Consider the following 18,681-nt stretch of genomic DNA (forward strand, 5'->3'; position numbering starts at 1 on the left):
ACTCAAACCTTTAAGAAAAAAACAATTTCAGAATTATCATTATGTTTTAATCGTAATACACGTCAAAAGAAGTCAAATGAATGTTCTGTGTTCTACTGAAGCCCCGTTTGTTGGATAATAAAATCACTTAAGCACTGGTGAAGTCAAAGACCTGAATACTCAGGGTAGCAGATGGTGAGAGGGCTGCGCGTGATCTTCTCCTCAAACAGATCCTTCTTGTTGAGGAAGAGGATGATGGAGGTCTCGGTGAACCACTTGTTGTTACAGATGGAGTCGAAGAGTTTCATGCTTTCATGCATGCGGTTCTGAAAAAGAGGAGTGTGACTTATTGAAAGCTGAAGATGTTGCACAGTAACTCAACACCAGAGGGAGCAGTCAGCTTGCGTCTGCGCTACGGAGAGCATGCATTCTACTGTACACTATCTTAACAGGGATCTTTAGGAGTATTAGTTATGCATTAGTCAGAGTTGACAACACAAAACACACCAACCTAAATCCAAATGGGTCATATCTTTCAGAAAAGAACACAGTGTTTGATTTTTTTTTTAATAACCCACATGATACAACCACTTACGTAAAAGATCCTTTAACTCTTTTTAAGAACAATGTACACTTAAATTGTTACTTATACTATCAGTATATCAATGCCAATATTAATTGCATAAAATGCAACATGAATGAAGAAGATAATTTGTAAACAATACTTTGTTTTTTTCTGTGATTTTGGCCAAAAGCCCTAAACAAGTGTAGCTGTCGACATTTTAAATTGTTTTAATTAAAATAATGAATTACTTCCCCATCTTAAGTTAATTTCATATCATTTTAATTTAAGTGTATTGCTCAACCTCAAAATGATTAAATACTTCCACAAACTTAGAATGTTATATAATTTTGATTTGTTTAAATGCATTGCTTGACCTTAAAATAATAAATCTTATGTTACATCATTTTCATGTTTAAATGTATTGCTCAACATTAAAATAATGAAGTACTTTCCCAATCTCATCATTTTATTACATTTTCAAATTGTTTCAATGTATTGCTCAACCTCAAAATAATTACTTGCCCAATCTTAATATAATTTTATATGACATCATTTTATTTTGTTTAAATGTATTGCTCATCTATAAAATGATGAAATACCTCAGCCATCTTATGATAATTTTGTTTCATTTTAATATATTGCTCAATTTAATGAACATTTATATTACATATCAGAAAACAAAAACAGTTTGTGTGCAATTCTTGGACAAAGTTTGTAAAACTAATCATACAATTACAAATTCATAATTCAGGTTAACTGTTTGGACAACCCAAAGTGTTTTCCATGACTTCTCCTGTGGCTCTGATTACAGGATAAGGATATTTTTTTTTAAAGACCACACCTAAAACTATTGCAGCTGTATCTGAAACTCACCATCTCCTCATCTTCTGCCAGCACCAGGTCATAAGCGCTCAGAGCCACACAGAAGATGATGGCTGTTACTCCCTCAAAGCAATGGATCCATTTCTTCCTCTCTGACCTCTGACCTCCCACATCAAACATCCTGAAGAGAGGAGAGAATAAGGAGGCCATAAAAAGGGAGAATATTTTATGTTGGAGGTACTGAAATGCAGCAGCAGAAGATGAAAGTGTCACTTTTCACATGACCATTAACATTTCATGAGTGAAATGTTTCTCACTTGAAGTGCAGATCTTTAAAAGTGAAATGTGTCTCCACGATCCCAGTGGTCTTCACTCGGGTCCTCAAGACATCCTGCTGGGTGGGGATGTAGTCTGCCCGTGCTATCCTTTCCAGATCATTCAGATAACTACACACAAACACACACACATGCAATTAGGTCACACATCACAGCTCAGATGAAGAACTGTCATGGAAATGAATCATTAATACACGCAGCCCGTTTTAAAAGCTTCATTCTCAGTGACCTGCTGAGTGCAGCATTAAATCTGCCTTCATTTACAGTATGCGTCACAGTCACACAGTACGTGGGCAGAGGAAAGGCGTTTGTATTCACCGCATCCGTGCTCACTTTTGAGATCCGACACCTGCTTTTAGTGCCTGATAAGCTGTGTTTACAATCATCTGCTTGCAACAGAATACTACAGTATTGCTTAGTTCAGGAGTTCACAACATTTTGGTCAGCAAACCTCTCTAGATTTGAGATTATTTACTTGACAGACCATTTGAGACTTACTTAACCAATGTCATTAACATTTCAATTATATATACTGTGTCCCACAATGCATATATATATATATATATATATATATATATATATATGCATTTTTGAATACACTGTACTCTGGTTGCATACTGCACACCATGGCTAATGTAGCCGTTCATTTGCATATTTCCTGCTTACAGTAAACCTGCCTGCTGTATACAGTACAGTGATCAGAGTGAAGTTTGAGTTGAGTCCAATCTTCAGCGGTTTCAGCAACACAACAGCTGCTCATGTGTGAATTAGACTTTGACTGGAAGCCATAAACAGTCATATTAGCTCAGTGAGCCGTCGCTGTTGGACAGGCTACAGGCCTGAGCGCTGTGAGCATTACTATGGCAACCCCGACTGACACTGACCTTTCATACATCATGATTCAGGCTGAAAAATTAGGTCATACTTTCACAACATGTGATCGACAGAAGATACCATTTCAGTTTCATAATAATAGTCCTAATAATTTCACCTATAAATGTGAAAACGAAGGGTTTTCTGACTATTTAAACAGAGTTAAAATGCAACCCTTTTCTACTTTACGGATGAATATTACAAAGCCTGTCCAGAACATTTCTAAGCTATACTTCACACACACAAAATATTTTACATATATGTTAGATGTTTTTCATCTAGAAAAGGTAAATTAATCGGATGTACACTTCTATGACAGGATGAAATAATTGTTATAAACATAAAACTGTCATGGCTGTTAAAAAAAAATTAAAACATGAAAAAAAAAAAGAATATTTTAAGCTGTAAAGTTTTCAGTCCACAAAATTCTACAAAAAAATAAATCAAATTGGCTATAACTTAATATTAAAATAATTTAAATATTTTTTTCCTTTCAATTTTGGGGTGAAATATGACCCATATATGTTTTTATTAAATTCAGTCTATTCACATAAGCATGTGTTGATTGAATTATTTCCCACTGTGATGGCAACAGAGTGTAAACCATGAGAAAGGACATGCACAAATATGCCCATGTTCACAGCTGATCATATATAAATATACAGTATATAAATCTTAATGTAACTGCATGCCATTTTTGAATTACACTGCAAGCTCTTCAGTTCAAACTGATTTACAACATAAACAGTGACAACATACAAGAACAATAATTCTGTTAAATTAAACAAATAAAATGATTATTTGCTGAGGTTATGCATTCACCATTAACTGCGTATTAAAACCACGCTTTTCTGATCACACAATGAGTAAATACTCAAGAATCGCATAAATCAGAATAAAATTGTTTAGCTCAGAGTCATTTATAATTACAATCATAAATGAAAAACTGAGCTCATCTATTGTGAGATGAACTGAAATGACCCTCTATCTTCCTTCAAGCTTTCAGGGTTTATTTCCCGCCAGCTCTGGTTTTATTGGGGGGCACTACAGAAGGCTTCAGGATGAAGATCATATGATGGGCGTTCAGCTGCATGGCCTGAGGATCTGCTTTAACTACTGAGACGTGGGAATGTGAGGACTTCATTCTCTTTCAACAAATATACTGAGCTGAAACAAGTCTTAATGCTACTTCTGATCTTGGTCAAGGGCTAACTTAAGTATGAAGTAGTTATTACTGTTAACTATGTTGCAGTTTTGAGGCCAAGAACTCAAATATGAGATTTTAACTGCTAACCATGATTATAACCTCAAACATACGTTTTATCAACATAGATACAATAAATAGTGCTGTCACAATTAGTGTGTTAATTCATACGATTATTTTTTCAGTTTAACGTGTTAAAAATATTTAATGCAAAGGGGGCGGAGTTTTTGAGAAGGATTGAACTCTGCCTAGACTGAAGTTTGCTGGCTTTCTGTGCAATGAAAGTGTTATAATTAGTAAATTACAATGTTTTATTAAATCCATGTAAAATACAAAGCCAGTCATGTTAAATATTTTATGACGTGACACCCATATCTGGTACTTAAGTAAAAAAATGTGCCTCAGTTTTAATGATTTAATAATTAATAATGCAATTATTTAATGTTTTAAGAAACTTAGTTAATTTTTATATCGATTGACAGAACTAAAAATAAATTAAAATCACACATGAAACTACATTTCACCTGAAATGACACAACAGAAAAAAATATTAGTATAATAACTATATATACATTCTGTTCCAAAGTAAAAATGATATACATTTATTATAGATTTAATTTATATACTTTATAATAAAATAAACACTAAAATTCCTAATCCTTACATAAATATTTAGTATTTTTTCATTTGTATTTTTTATATATATTTATAAATGCATTTATATTTAAGCACAATTTCTACTTGTCTACAAAACTACATGCATCTAAGCAATCACCCTCAGATCAAAAGGTTATGAATCAAATGAAGCAAAGGCAGGAGATGTTTCTGCTAACAACAAAAGATGGACTTGGCATTGAGTTCCCTGCTTGAACCTGCCTCAGTGTTTATGTGCAGGTGCTAAAACACCTTTAAAGTCACTTTCTGTCTAGGGAAAGATTTGTAATTTAGTTTACTGCTGCCACTCCTCAAGTGCGTGCGCTAATGCAGCTCTGAAGTACATCTAATTAATGAAATCTAATTAAACAGCAGGCGATGTGAGCTGCAGTGATCTGACAGAGGTCAACGAGAGAAGTGAGAGGATTTAACTGCTGAAAAATGACTAACACACACCCTCGAGTGGATTACTGCTTTCATAAACCAACAACCAGTGTGTTTAATGTTTCAGCCAACAATTTTACACTACTGTGCAAAAGTATGGGGTAAGGTTTTTTTTTTTTTTTTTTTTTTTTTTTTTTTAAGAAATCAATATTTTTTTTCAACAAGTGTGCATTCAATAAAAAAAAAATTGTTACAAAAAAAGGACATTTAAAAAAAAATGCAGACCATTCTATCTATTATTCTATTCTACTGTGTGTGTGTGTGTGTGTGTGTGTGTGTGTGTGTGTGTGTGTGTGTTTATGTTTTTTTGTCATATCAGGACACAACTTTGTATAATGACATGGGTATGACACAGGTATTACAAGGAGAGGGTGACTTATGAGGACATAACCCATGTCCCAATTTTTCAAAATGCTTATAAACCATACAGAATGAGTTTTTTTGAGAAAGTAAAAATGCACAAAGTTTCCTGTAAGGGGTAGGGTTGGTGTAGGGCAATAGCACATACAGTTTGTAAAGTATAAAAACCATTATGCCTATGGAATGTCCCCACAATTCAAAAAAACAAACGTGTGTGTGTGTGTGTGTGTGTGTGTAGACACTCACTAGGCAGCAGAGTCATTGAGCTGATATTCTCTGGATCGGGTGAAACATCCCTGAACCCCGCTGTCGGACCACAGTCTGCGGATCACATTGGCCAGATCCTCAGTTAAGATCCCCTGCTCCTCCGCTGCTGCAGACAGAGCAAACAGCTGCCGTGCATCGTCCTGCACACACACACAATGTGTTGAGTGACGGACAAAACATGCTGAAAGAACTTGACTGTAACTGGATGTAAACGTTGCTTTAGAGCAATTACAGAATGCCTTGAGCAAGGATTTGCTGTAAAATTACTGTGGCTCCAAACATATTACTGTGGTATATTTGTAATGGCAATACTTCAACTTAAAATAACCAAGAAACTGCTTATTGTGAATCATTCATCAATGCACAGGATAACCCGATCTGCCTCTGAAGGATCTGAGATTGTATGCAAAACTTTAAACCTGAAGATCAGAAAGGTGAAGTTGCCACAGTGTGCGGGACTCTCTGAATTATTAACAGAATCCCAGCATGACCTACATACTCATCCCAGACATTACAGGAGGTCTTACCACTCGGGCGGTCTCTCCGTAGTCGATCTTGAGGTTACTCATGGCTTTAATGATGGCCATTATGGACTGGATGGTGTTGCTGTAGACCACGGCTCTGTACTGCTTACACTCGTCTTCTGAGTAGCCGTCTTCATGGATGATTCTGAACAGAGGGTGAAATGGCATAAATAAACAACTACAAAAATACTGACCTAAAAGAGCTGTCGAGAATGGAATAATGCCACCTGGGAATGCTACGTAACTAAAGTAAACTAAACTACATTAAACTTAACTAGAGAATCTTATAATGATATCTGGAAATGCTAATAAATAAAAAAATAAATAAAAATTTAATAAAAATAAAATTAAAATAAAAAGCAGAAAAATTGTATGCTGTCTAGGAATGCCAAGTAAAATAAAATACAAAATAAAATATCAAATAAAATAAGAGCAGAGAATCTAATGGCATCTGGGAAAATTAAATAAAATTAAATAAACAGTATAATAAAATAACAATATTTGATCATATCAAGTTGTAACAAGCCATTTTTAATCTTAATTAAAATAATTACAAAACTCTCTGAAATAATTTATTTCAATTGGTCTGATTGGTAAATGTGTCTAATGAGTCTAATAAGGCCTTTTTTGCCAACTAAAACCTATTATGTAGCCTATATTTATTTTGACTGATATTTCAACTGATATTGGCCATCATATAAACTATATCAGCCATAAAACTAATTATTAAAAATAAAAAGTGTTTCCGTGCCTGGTTCAAAACCTCCGTCGTTTGGTGTCCAGTGCTGATCTGTAATGTGCATTATTTAACGCACATCATATATTCACTAACGTCAGCAGATATTGTCATCTTCTCTTAGTTTAAGTGAGTCAGCAAATATAAAATAGGCCAGTTAAGTCTTACTGACATGATATTTTACATGGCATCTTTATCAAAATCATTTAAATGTACATAACTTAAAAGAAACAACTGAAAATGTCATTAAGGAAAATATTAGAAATATATTAAACAAAAACAAAAAAAACAACAGTTTTTCAGCAGCTCAGAGGAGAGGAAGCTCAAGCTAATGGATTTTAAAAGGCCTGATCAAATGAAGCTGAATCTTCATACGCTTGGTAAATGGTGCATAGAAGAAATGTGTGATACCCAACACCTTCAGGGCTGTTACTCTGGGTTATAAAGCGTTTGAAACTCCGGTCTTCTGCTGGTAACACCTATTGTCATTGTAACACTGTTTCAGCTTAAACCTGCATTAATGACGCAAGTGTGAAACTGTGTGCTGTCTGAACTGAGATCCCTGCGCCTCCAGTCAAACGGAAATGATAAAACTACTCAAGCCTTTCGCTATCTCTCTTTTTGCATTCAACTTCTACTAACACTGAAAGATATATCCTGTATAGTACAATAAAAAGACAAAGAATAAATGTGCACACCTTTCATCCAATACATTTAAAGCTTGCAAAAGATGTACAATGATGCTTCAACCCAAACAACTTTCATTTATCTTACAAAACGCTGACCTGTCTGCTCTGCATATAATTCCACACCATTTTATATACAGCCTTTTTATTATTTTTCTCCTTTTACATAGTCAAGTAACTGCAAAAGAAACATTCAAACTGAGTTTAAAAAAAGCATTCAAAGATAACAAAACATTCAAAAGTGGGGGGTCAAAAGAAATTCGTTTTAAAAGATTTGCTGTTCTTCTTAACTTTATGTTTATAAATGTTTATAAAAAATATTAACCATTTTCAACATTAAAAATAAAATTTCCTGAGCAATCAGCATATTAGAATGATTTCTGAAGGATCATGTGACACTGAAGACTGGAAAAATGATGCTGAAAATTCTGCTTTGCATCAAAGAAATAAATTACATTTTAAAATATATTCAAATTATACACAGTTACTTTAACTTGCAATAATATTTCCCAATATTATTATTATCATAAGTCAACCATTTCAAAAACAGGTAAACAGGAAATAGTATTCAATAGTTCTGGTATATTGAAAATACACTATTTGGCATGCTATTTCAGTATTTTTATGAAGTCTTCATCCACACATGCTAAATCTTACAAGACGTTTTGCAGAATGAGGGTTACCATCGAGACATGAGTAAGCAGAGCAGAGCAGAGCTGCACAAAGAGAGAAGTGCAACATTTTGGTATCATGAGGAGATGGATGGTGTCTATTAATCATGAACAGGATGAGGGCATTTGAAGTAAAGGAAGCAGCGCTGCATCACAGGGTCTGTAAGGAGGTGCACTCGTGCGGAAATGTGACTATCACGGAAATGAAACTCATAACAGCAGCTAGTGCCGCTTTCTGTTAACTCCTGTTTCAGCGCTGCGTCTCACACATGATGTCATTTGCTCAAAGAGCTGTGGCTGTGTGACAGATGAAGCATGGATTTATTACTGAATATAAATAGTGTGCGCACACTTTTATCTCAGCAGCTGCAATGAGCTAATTTACTGTCAATGTGTGATTTATCAGAGTTTAAGCAGCAGTTTCAGAGAAAGAGTACAGAGCCTGGATGTGTCTTTCTGAAATCACAGACTCGCTTGAATGTAAAATTGAAAGGAAGCTTGAATATGATGCTTAAAAATGATGTGGTGAATGCTTGTGATGTTTTCAGTGTCTCTTATCTCACTATACGGGGACAGGAACACATCTCCATTTGACACACACAAACTCAACGGTCTTCACGACAACCCGTCAAAATAGAGGTTTGGTTTGAATTTGTGACAGCGATATACTGTACATTAGAATGCACTTGTCAAAGTAATAATAAAATAATAATAATAATAATAATAATAATAATAATAATAATAATAATAATAAATCTCATGCCTGTGTGTTGTGTAGAACTTTGTCTATTATTAGGAGTAGTAATTTTTACATTTTCATTTGATAACATTTCAAAAAATATTTTTTTTAATGTTTGATTTCCACTATTTTTGATAATAAATTTGTTTAAAATTAATTTGATTTTATTTGTGTATTTAACAAATTATTTAATTGTAAATGTTCTATGAATTAAACTGATTAGGCATGTTTTTTATTTAGTAAAATCTAATTAAACCATTAAAATGGAACCAAGAAAAATTAAAATGCATTTTTTTTGGGGGGGGGGGGGGGGGGGTATATTACCACTAACTTGAACAAATTGTTTCTGGAATTTATAAATTTAAATAATTTTGAATGGATAAATAAATAAATAAATAAATTAAAAAAATACAAGTTGCACGGCAATTATTGTGCCAAAAATTTTTTTTGATAACATTAAAACATAAAAATAATAATAATAATAATAATAATAAAAAAAAACATTTCATAAGGCCCTATTATTGACAAAAAAAAAATTATAGCAATACATTTTTAAATTGTAAAAGTTTAATGAATTTAATTGATTGGACATGTTTTTCTACTTACTTCATCTGTTTCACAATGGTGCTCTTCCCTGATTCACCCGCACCTGAAGACAGAAGAAAAGAGAGTCAATGAAAATGCAGAGCCAGCAGTCAAATAAAACAAAATACTGGGTTTATCTTAAAAAAAAAAATTAAAAATTAAATTAAAAAGGTAAAACAACAACTATCAACCAAAAATAGTCCATATCACTGTGCAACTCCTATAGCGTATTGCCAATTTCACTGCATATCAACACTCATACAGATGGGTGTTCTCCAATACTCTGTGTATGATATATCATATCTGAAGTGTGCTTATATTGAAAGACTCTGCACTTTCCCCGCTCCTGAAGATGATTTCAGTCTAATACTGCTCACTGAAGCTGTGCCAAAACATCTGCTGTCAAAACTCTGCTTCTTGTTGATGTAGCCCGGCCACGGCCCTCCACTTGTTGTTATTTCCACTGCACAGAAGCCTGATGTTTTGAGAGGAGGCTCACAAGTTCACCCATGTATACGGAAAAGGTCTGGGAACAGTTCGGATTATTCCTGCATAAAGTAATGAGCTCTGTCTGTCAATGTCGTAAAAGCACAGCTCTGAGCCGTTCTGCACCTCTTCCGGTCCAGCTCTGAGTGGTCATTCAATTACAAACAACTATATCAAAAGGCTTTCAGATCGAGACGTTTTTCACCAGATCATGTTAGTTATAATTCGAGATCTCAAAAAGCTGCAGAATAATTGTACCTGCTCATGATTGCTACAAGATCTTTGGTATATATCAAAATACCATGATTTTAATATCTGTACCATGGTGCAGCTGCAGCATTTAATGTGGAGAAAGCCTAGAAAGGAAAAAATCCTCTCCATTTCATTTTCTTTTACCATGTTTAAATGTAGTAGGAGATGGAAATGGAGACGCAGCATCTGCGCAGGAGTGCCGTCAGCAGCCCCTACAGCAGCGTGTGAAATGTGCGTCTCCTCGGCCATCTGCTGAATCATTAAAACACAACTATCTCTGTATGAGGCACACTCAATGGCCTAATTTACTGCACAGCACACAAACCAATTACTAACTCATACTTTCTTTTTTTAACAAGCATCAGAAGAATATCTATCTATCCATCTATCTATCTATAAAAAATAAAAAATAAATTATATATATATATATATATATTGTATATATATATATATATATATATATATATATATAATTTTTTTATTTTATTTAAATTAAATATTTGGCTTATATTAAAAAACAAAACAAAAACAAAGTGATAGAATAAAATTATAATAAATAAACCAACAACCAAATGCCACTTTATTGGAGGTGTGCAATTTCTTAAACAAATTAAATTAAATTAAATTAAATTAAATTAAATTAAATTAAATTAAATTAAATTAAATTAAATTAAATTAAATTAAATTAAATTAAATTAAATTAAATTAAAATGTTTAACAACTGACAACCAAATACAACTTTATTGGAAGTGTGTAGTAAAATAACAAAACAAAACAACAAAATAAAATGACAACCAAATAACACTTTATTGGAAGTGTGTGAAATAAAACAAAACAAAAATAAAAGTAAAATAAAATAAAATAAAAAATACAAAATAAAAATAAAAATAAAAATAGACTAAAATAATTGTTTGACAACTGAAAACCAAATACTATTTTCTTGGAAGTGTGTAAAAAAATTGTTCTTAAATATGACAAAACCAAGAAATGAAAACTGACTATCAAACACCATCTTATTGTTCTTGAGGAAGTGATTAATTACAATCAAAATTAAAACATTTAAAAAGGAAGAAATAAATATGTACACACACCACACAAATAAAAAATTATTTTCACAAGTGTGAGCTTGTATGAATGGTTGACTTTCATGTCCTCATCTGGATTAATAATTTACTTTTATTGTTACCTTTGACCTCCTACAGTATTGTGACTGTACTACATTATTGTCCATTGTACTTTGTACAAAGAAAAAAAAGCCCTTAGGAAAAGAACAACAGAATAGAACAGCGCACCTAAACATTTACTCTCAGCGCAGAGACCCAAGAGACACACTTAAACAGCATCCCCTGAGCACTACTACTGTATCCAGAGCTCATGGGATACACCATTACACCGGCTCCACTGTACTACAATACTTACTAATGAAGAAATTAGAAAAAAAGCCAATAGCTGATCCTTATGAGACTTGAGGAATAACAGCTGAATTGTTTATTCACAAACCCCGGCACGCCACAGAGGGTAAAACAGTGTAACTGGAGACAAAGGGAGGGTTTTAATACACACCGGACTCATAAACTCAACTAGTACTTCAAGAGATGCAAAGCAGATGAAGTTCAGGTGGCGACTTTAAATAACATCTAATTAAACAAGTACTGCAGAAATATCATAAACAGGCCATTAAAACAGCTGCTTGATAATTAGTAGTGTTGGCAAGCACCAGTATTACTATTGCTCAAATGAAAAAAAAAACAAAAAAATATCTCTGTACATCAGGCACATTAATGATATTAAACCAAAATTATGATAATTTTTTTTTAATGGAAGAATGAGAGGAAAAAAGACAGAAGCAAAAAGATGTGCGATTATAAGGCCCCCTCGTCTAACAAAGGCATCTGTGTGTGTTTGGCTGGAGGAGAGGATAGGCCGCCTCTGTTTGCTGTCATTTGGGCAAATATCAATGCATCTGAATGAGACCCTCACTGGCCTTGTGGCAATTAGTAAGCGAAGCAGAACAGGGTGTCCTCATTCACAGACAGAAATGACACTCACAGGAGTCTGTTTAAAAAACGTGCATAGTTATAATTACCATCTTGTAAAATTACATGCACAAACAGTATGCATGCATATAACATTGCATTATCTTGAAAGATGTGTGTTCATTTTAAAGGAATAGGTGAAATTTGCTGACAACCACCCTCGGGTCATCCAAGATGTAGATGAGTTTGTTTCTTCATCAGAACAGATTTAGAGAAATGTAGCATTACATCACTTGCTCACCACTGGATCCTATGCAGTGAATGGGTGCCGTCACAATGAGAGTCCAAACAGCTGATAAAAACATCTTAATAATCCACAAGTAATCCTCACCACTCCAGTCCATATTGTCTTATCTTTTAAGTGTCATAAAAAGAGAATTCAAAAAAATTTAATAATTACGTATTTTTCTATTATATAAATACATGTATATATAAACATACATTAAACTATACTATAAACTAAAATAAATAAATAGATTACATATCGTATGAACAGAACATTAAATGTTCAATATTAAAAAGACATTTTGGACATGGAAAAACATCTTGGATAGATGGGTGGTATTATTCACCATGCCCAGTTTGACAAAATTGGGCAAAAACTTAATTCAGGAAAAACAAAATTAAAACTGAAAATATTACTGAGATTTAAACAATACACTGAAAAGAATCTTTGCAAATATGATTTGTAACTTAAAAAACTGTAAATGCAAATAAAGTATGAGCTACTTGACTCAGAAAACATCCTGAGCATCTTTCTTCCACCAATATGTGGCAAACATGTCATGTTTATAATTTAGCTACAACTGGTGATTCCAGCTAAAGCTTTGCAAAAAAGATCTGCTGACTGTCTAGTTTAGTACTGACTAATGTTTGAACAGTATAATTAACTAAGGACGTCGCAGACGGGCAGTAATGGTAGAGTTTGAACTATGATGACTTCTAGTCTGTAGAAGCAGATCACCACCACCACCACCAATGAAGTTTATTTAAAAACATGCCACATAACATCAGTCTTCATGTGCATCGTGACAGTAATCACTTTCAAAATCCATGCATGATGAAAAACAATCAGATACATACATATGCATTACATATGCAATACATTCAAATTCATTTAATGTTGGTCTAAGTGACTGAAGAGTGAAAGGCACCTGTAGGTTTAGGGTTTTTTAGATTTAGCAATCTGACTGAAGCCCTTATCCCTAAACACTACGCTTTAAATATAATAATAGTGATGCAAAACAACAAATATCACTAATTATCCTATATTCTGATGCGCAAAATCTAAAACCTATTTGGCTGAATATTGAGGACTCCATACTGTAAGTATGAATCAAATATCAACACAAAAATCCCCCGAGGACGCCTCTCTGTTCACGCCACCTCTCAAAGTGAATAAAGAGCAAACGTGTCCATCCATAAAAACTAACCTGGCTTTTCTCTCCAGCACGGAAGAAACACTAACTCGTATAGGATGCATCTATCCACTAGAATAATTGCCTTTCATGTTGGCTCTATAAGTAATATCAGCTTTCAGGCAGATTTCTAGTCAGAGGAACTAGAAGGGCTATAGCTCAGGACTAATGGCCTCGTTTGATCTCGCTGGCCCACGTCACTTCAGCACGATGAATCCCTTTGCTATATTGTAGCTGTTTGAACTTTGCTTAAGTTGGACTGGAGCAAATACATCAGACCTGGTTTTCAGCAGCAGATAAAAAAATAATAATAAAACTAATCATTTAAAATAATTATATGACCTGTTTACTTCTTTAACAAACATTATTATTAGATTGTTTTGAGAGAAGTCTATTATGTTCACCAAGGCTGAAATTATTTGATCAAAAATTGTAATATTGTGAAATATTATTGCAATTTCAAATAACTGTTTTATACTTGAATACATATTCAAATGTAATTTATTCCTTTGATACAAAGCTGAATTTTCAGCATCATCACTCCAGTCTTCAGTGTCACATGATCATTCAGAAATCATTCTAATATGCTGTTTTTCAGTGTTGAAAACAGTTGTGCTGCTTCATATCTTTAATTTCAACATCTACTAATAAATTTTCAAATTTTGAAGTTGCTTCTATTAACATTAGTTAATAAGATATGAACTAACTTTAATGATCGAAAATCGATTCAAATATGTGACAATTCAAATTGGTTGAGATGCCTCTGTATAATGCATATTAAAGTTCATAAGTGTAACGGTGCTTTGTTTACAGCGGAAACACAGTGTAACACAGCTCTAAGTAAATTAAATTATCTTTCTCAAAAGAAAAAGTTGACTCTGAATCATTGAAACGAGTCATTTTTAAAACGAATCCCAAGCCGTTTCACTATTGGGGACTCCCAAAACCAAAACATGAACCTTTCATTTCCCATAATATGGGCACTTTAAATGGAAAGAGCACAGACAAAGCCTTATTTTGTTTATATGAAGAGATTTATTTTATTTGTGCTACTTATTTATTTGATTTGGGGCTTGTTTTAATATTTCAATTTAGTTTTGTTAAGTTTACATTATATTTAAATTTTGTTATTTAGCAGAATTTTATCCAAAGCGACTTACAAACAAGGATAACAGAAGCAATCAAAACCAACAAGAGAGCAATAATATGCAAGTGCTATATTAGTATATTATTATAGTGTTATATTTCAATTTCACAAAGTAATGTGCAGCATTTTGTCCAAGCAATAATAAATGGACATTTAATTTACAATGTCTTAAATCTCATTTTGTAAAATAAATAAATAAATCGTGAATCGAATTGTGAAATCAAATTTCTGAATAGAATAGAATAGAATCGTGAGTTGAGTGAATCGTTACATCCCTAATAGTAATACAGGTATTTCTATTCATTTACAAATATGGTTCAGGTTTTTGTTTTGTTTTTTATTGTAAAGCACTATTTTAGTTTATGTTCAGAATTGATTTTAAAAACCATCGGTTGATGTATCAGGATCGGTCAGTGTGGTCCAACCCAGCTCTCATATCGGTCAAATCCACCATCGGTCGACCTCTAGGAGAGACTGTTGTTTCTGATGGAGGAAGTTCGGGACGGGACAGTAATGATGTCTGCAGGGCTCGAGGAGAGCTGGGAATCCCAATCAGATAACTGAAATCACGCTTGAGGGAAAGCTTAATTACAACTGCTGCTCTTGTTTTCTAACTCGCAATGAGATTTTATTTTCCTTCGCTCCTAATTCTTTTACTCCAGCATTAAGCCTGTCGGGGCTCTCAGCACCTCCTCTTGCTCTCTCGGGCCCCAGCGCTCTCTTCCCACACTTGTTTTTCTCTCCTTTGATCACTTTTTGTACTGGAACGAAGAGTCAGTCAGAGACTCTCAGGAGACAGCAGATAACTTCACCGGTCTCCTGAGGCTCCGCTCTCCCTCTTCATCTTCTTTACCATCCCATCACATTTTCCGAATGCAGATTAGTTGTCTCTTGATTATTAAATGATAGCTTTGCACGAAGCAACCAACTAGTGCACACACACAAAGAGACATAAAAACAGCTGCTACAGAACATGCAAGATTCTATTAATACTCAAAAGGACACTTCCCTCGCCTGTGATTTACATCCCTCACTAATTAAATACCGTGTCACATATATCCTATGATCAATGCTCAGTCATACTTAAATGCTGAATCATGCGTTCAATGATTGTACTGACCACAGGAGGGTCATTTCTGCTGTGCAATACACATCCCCACATCACATGTATCTTAGTATAATCAGATAAAATACTAAAATAACAACTTTAAAAGATAGAAATCATATTCATTAATCATACAGATAGATGGTATTTGTTTGTCACTGTAACAGGCCGTTCATACAGAATGCATTTTTTTCGTATACTTTTCCTTTGTTTTCTATATGGAAGCATGAGCTAGACCATTTCCCTTGCATCTCGCGTCCTTTGCAGTGTCTCATGCATGAAAGTGTTCTAAAAATTTCTCATTCAAAGTTTGAATCCTGAAAAAATTTCTCATGGTTTCCAAAGCTGATTTCAACATTAGTAATAATCAGAAATGTTTCTTGAGCTGCAAATCAGCATATTAGAATAATTTCTGAAGGATCATGTGACACTAAAGACTGGAGTAATGATGCTGAAAATTCAGCTTTGCATCTTAAACTATATTCAAATAGAAAACAGTTATTTTAAACTGTAAAAATATTTACAATATTAATGTTTTTCCTGTATTTTTATCAAATACATGCAGCTTTGTGAGCTTAATGTACCTTTTTATAGAAACTCCACCATAGCATATTCAGTTATTCATGTCTCAAAAGTTCAAAAGGTGCTGCAGAACAGGAATGATCCCGAGGGCAGTTGCCACGATTCATGTGCTTTCTGCCCTCATGCAATGCAGATCAGGTTTCTGCTCTGAGTGAAAGCAATTACCGCGACAAAATACATACTCTCAAGGTCCAGACCAAATGAAGATGTTTACCCACAAGTAATGTGTGCCTCAATTGCAAGATTCCACAGCTCAGAGACAAAGGAACAAAGCATTTTACCATAGAAATGCACAAATAAAATTAGAACAGTAGAACAGTGAAGAACATATACAGAGGCTGTGATACAAGTTAAGCGATTAACATGCTGTTTAGATCAAACCAGAGAAAGCGTAGTGATTCTTAGCACCACAGGCCAAGTTTCCCCGCATTACTCTACAGTGAACAGAGTAGATACATGTGTGCATTTCTCCAGTGCTATGAGGCATTTAGAATACCACCAGCAATATAAAGGTCAGAAGCTCCTATTATAAAAACACATAGATCTTCTTGAACGCTGATGACTAAGAAGCTTTGCATCTCCAGTTCTATTATTCATCCTAATACAATGGCAGCTTCCTCTTTGTGTGCCTGATTCAGGCAGACAGCTCCCAACTGTCTCATGTTCCTTTCGCTGCTGTGGAGGAAGTGAGCAGAAATTGCAAACCAGAGCTGGCAGTAAAGGTCTTCACAGGAATTAAAATCCAGCCTGCAAACCAGACCCTGTGACCCGACCCAACCCAGCACGACTGCTGCTGCTGTCACATTTATAACCTGAAACATGAATGTCATGTCGGGGATCAGGCCTCACTTTTAGAGCCAGTCAGTAATGCTCTGAGCAGTTAATGAAATGTCTGAAATCGCTGAGACCTTTTATTTATTTTTTATTTTTTTATCAAGTTAATGAATAAAACACTGACCTGAACATGGCCAAACATCTGACAACTTGAGTTGGGTCTGTAAATATATACAGTTTTGCCTAGATTGTTTTATTTATTTATTCTTTTAATCTAGAATTTTACATTAGTAAAAACCACACATTAAGCAGTCATTTAGCAGATGCGCTTATCCAGAGCAGTGTTATTTTAGTATTATATATTGTTATAGTTTTTATTATTAAATTTATTATTAAAAAATATATATATTTAAATTAGCTTCTTTATCATCTTCAATGTTTTTTTTTTTTTTTTTTTTTTTTTTTAAATATTACCATTTAGGTTTTTCATGTTAATTTATATATAAAGTAGTTTAGATTGTATTGTTTTTTTTTTGTTTTTTTTTAACTAAAGTTAAAACCAGACATTAAGTAGTCATTTAGAAGAGGTGTTGGTTGAAAGCAGTGTTATTTTAGTATTATTTATATATTATATTTTCTGCAAATTCATATTATAAAAATTATATTTTTGAAATAGCTTTTATAATTTCTATTTTAATTTTTTGGTTTAATTTTTAGTAATGCATGTCCTTTCATTATATTTATTTACTTATTTATTTATTTTAATATTACCATTTAGGTTTTTCAGTAAGTTTATTGCTTTAACTTAAACATTTCAGTTAGGCAATATTTAAATTTTTGTTTAAAGTATTTTTAATAATTATATTTGATTTCAGTTTTATTTCAATTATCAAAAATATTTAATGTTATTTAACAATACTAATCCTTATCCAAAGCAACAGTATCTACTTCCTGTGATCATGGTTTACTAGCCCTTAACTTTAACCAATACACTCCAACACATTATGATATACAGTAAAAATTAACAACTAAATAGTCCTTTTATAACCTTACACAAAAAATGTTGAATTAGACAAAACAAGCCCTGATATTATCTGCTTACAGTATGTGTAGGGAAAAAAAAATCCTAACATTCATTTGGCATTAAACTGCATTATGTATATTGCGATTATATAGACCATCAGCCATTGAAAATCCCATCCCATTTGAGCACTAATCCCAAGCAAATCAGATTTAGGACAGCACTAATCAAATATTCAAGCCAATTCATAATACTTCTTCAACTCCATTTGTACTTTACACTATACGCTCTTGATTCATTCATAACACCTGCTACTGCTCTGCTCGGGGCTAAACACATCCATGTTCATGATTCAAGCACACAGATGAAACCTGACAGTCAGCAATTACATCCCGCATCTATTTTCCAACACAAAA

General features: G+C 33.5%; 1 protein-coding gene across 1 annotated transcript in view; it reads right to left on the reverse strand.

Annotated features, from left to right (window-relative positions):
- The window catches only part of LOC109092502 (guanine nucleotide-binding protein G(i) subunit alpha-2-like), a 39,879-nt gene that overhangs the window by 1,747 nt on the left and 19,451 nt on the right, over window positions 1-18,681 (reverse strand). The window contains exons 2-7 of the mRNA XM_042758958.1: window positions 9,466-9,508; window positions 6,031-6,172; window positions 5,483-5,643; window positions 1,684-1,812; window positions 1,418-1,547; window positions 152-305 (exon numbers count right to left, since the gene is read on the reverse strand). Coding sequence (XP_042614892.1) covers window positions 152-305; window positions 1,418-1,547; window positions 1,684-1,812; window positions 5,483-5,643; window positions 6,031-6,172; window positions 9,466-9,508 — 759 coding nt within the window. The remainder of the gene's footprint in view (window positions 1-151; window positions 306-1,417; window positions 1,548-1,683; window positions 1,813-5,482; window positions 5,644-6,030; window positions 6,173-9,465; window positions 9,509-18,681) is intronic.

Source organism: Cyprinus carpio, chromosome A6 (genome assembly GCF_018340385.1).
Source record: "Cyprinus carpio isolate SPL01 chromosome A6, ASM1834038v1, whole genome shotgun sequence".
NCBI classification, from domain to species: domain Eukaryota; kingdom Metazoa; phylum Chordata; class Actinopteri; order Cypriniformes; family Cyprinidae; genus Cyprinus; species Cyprinus carpio.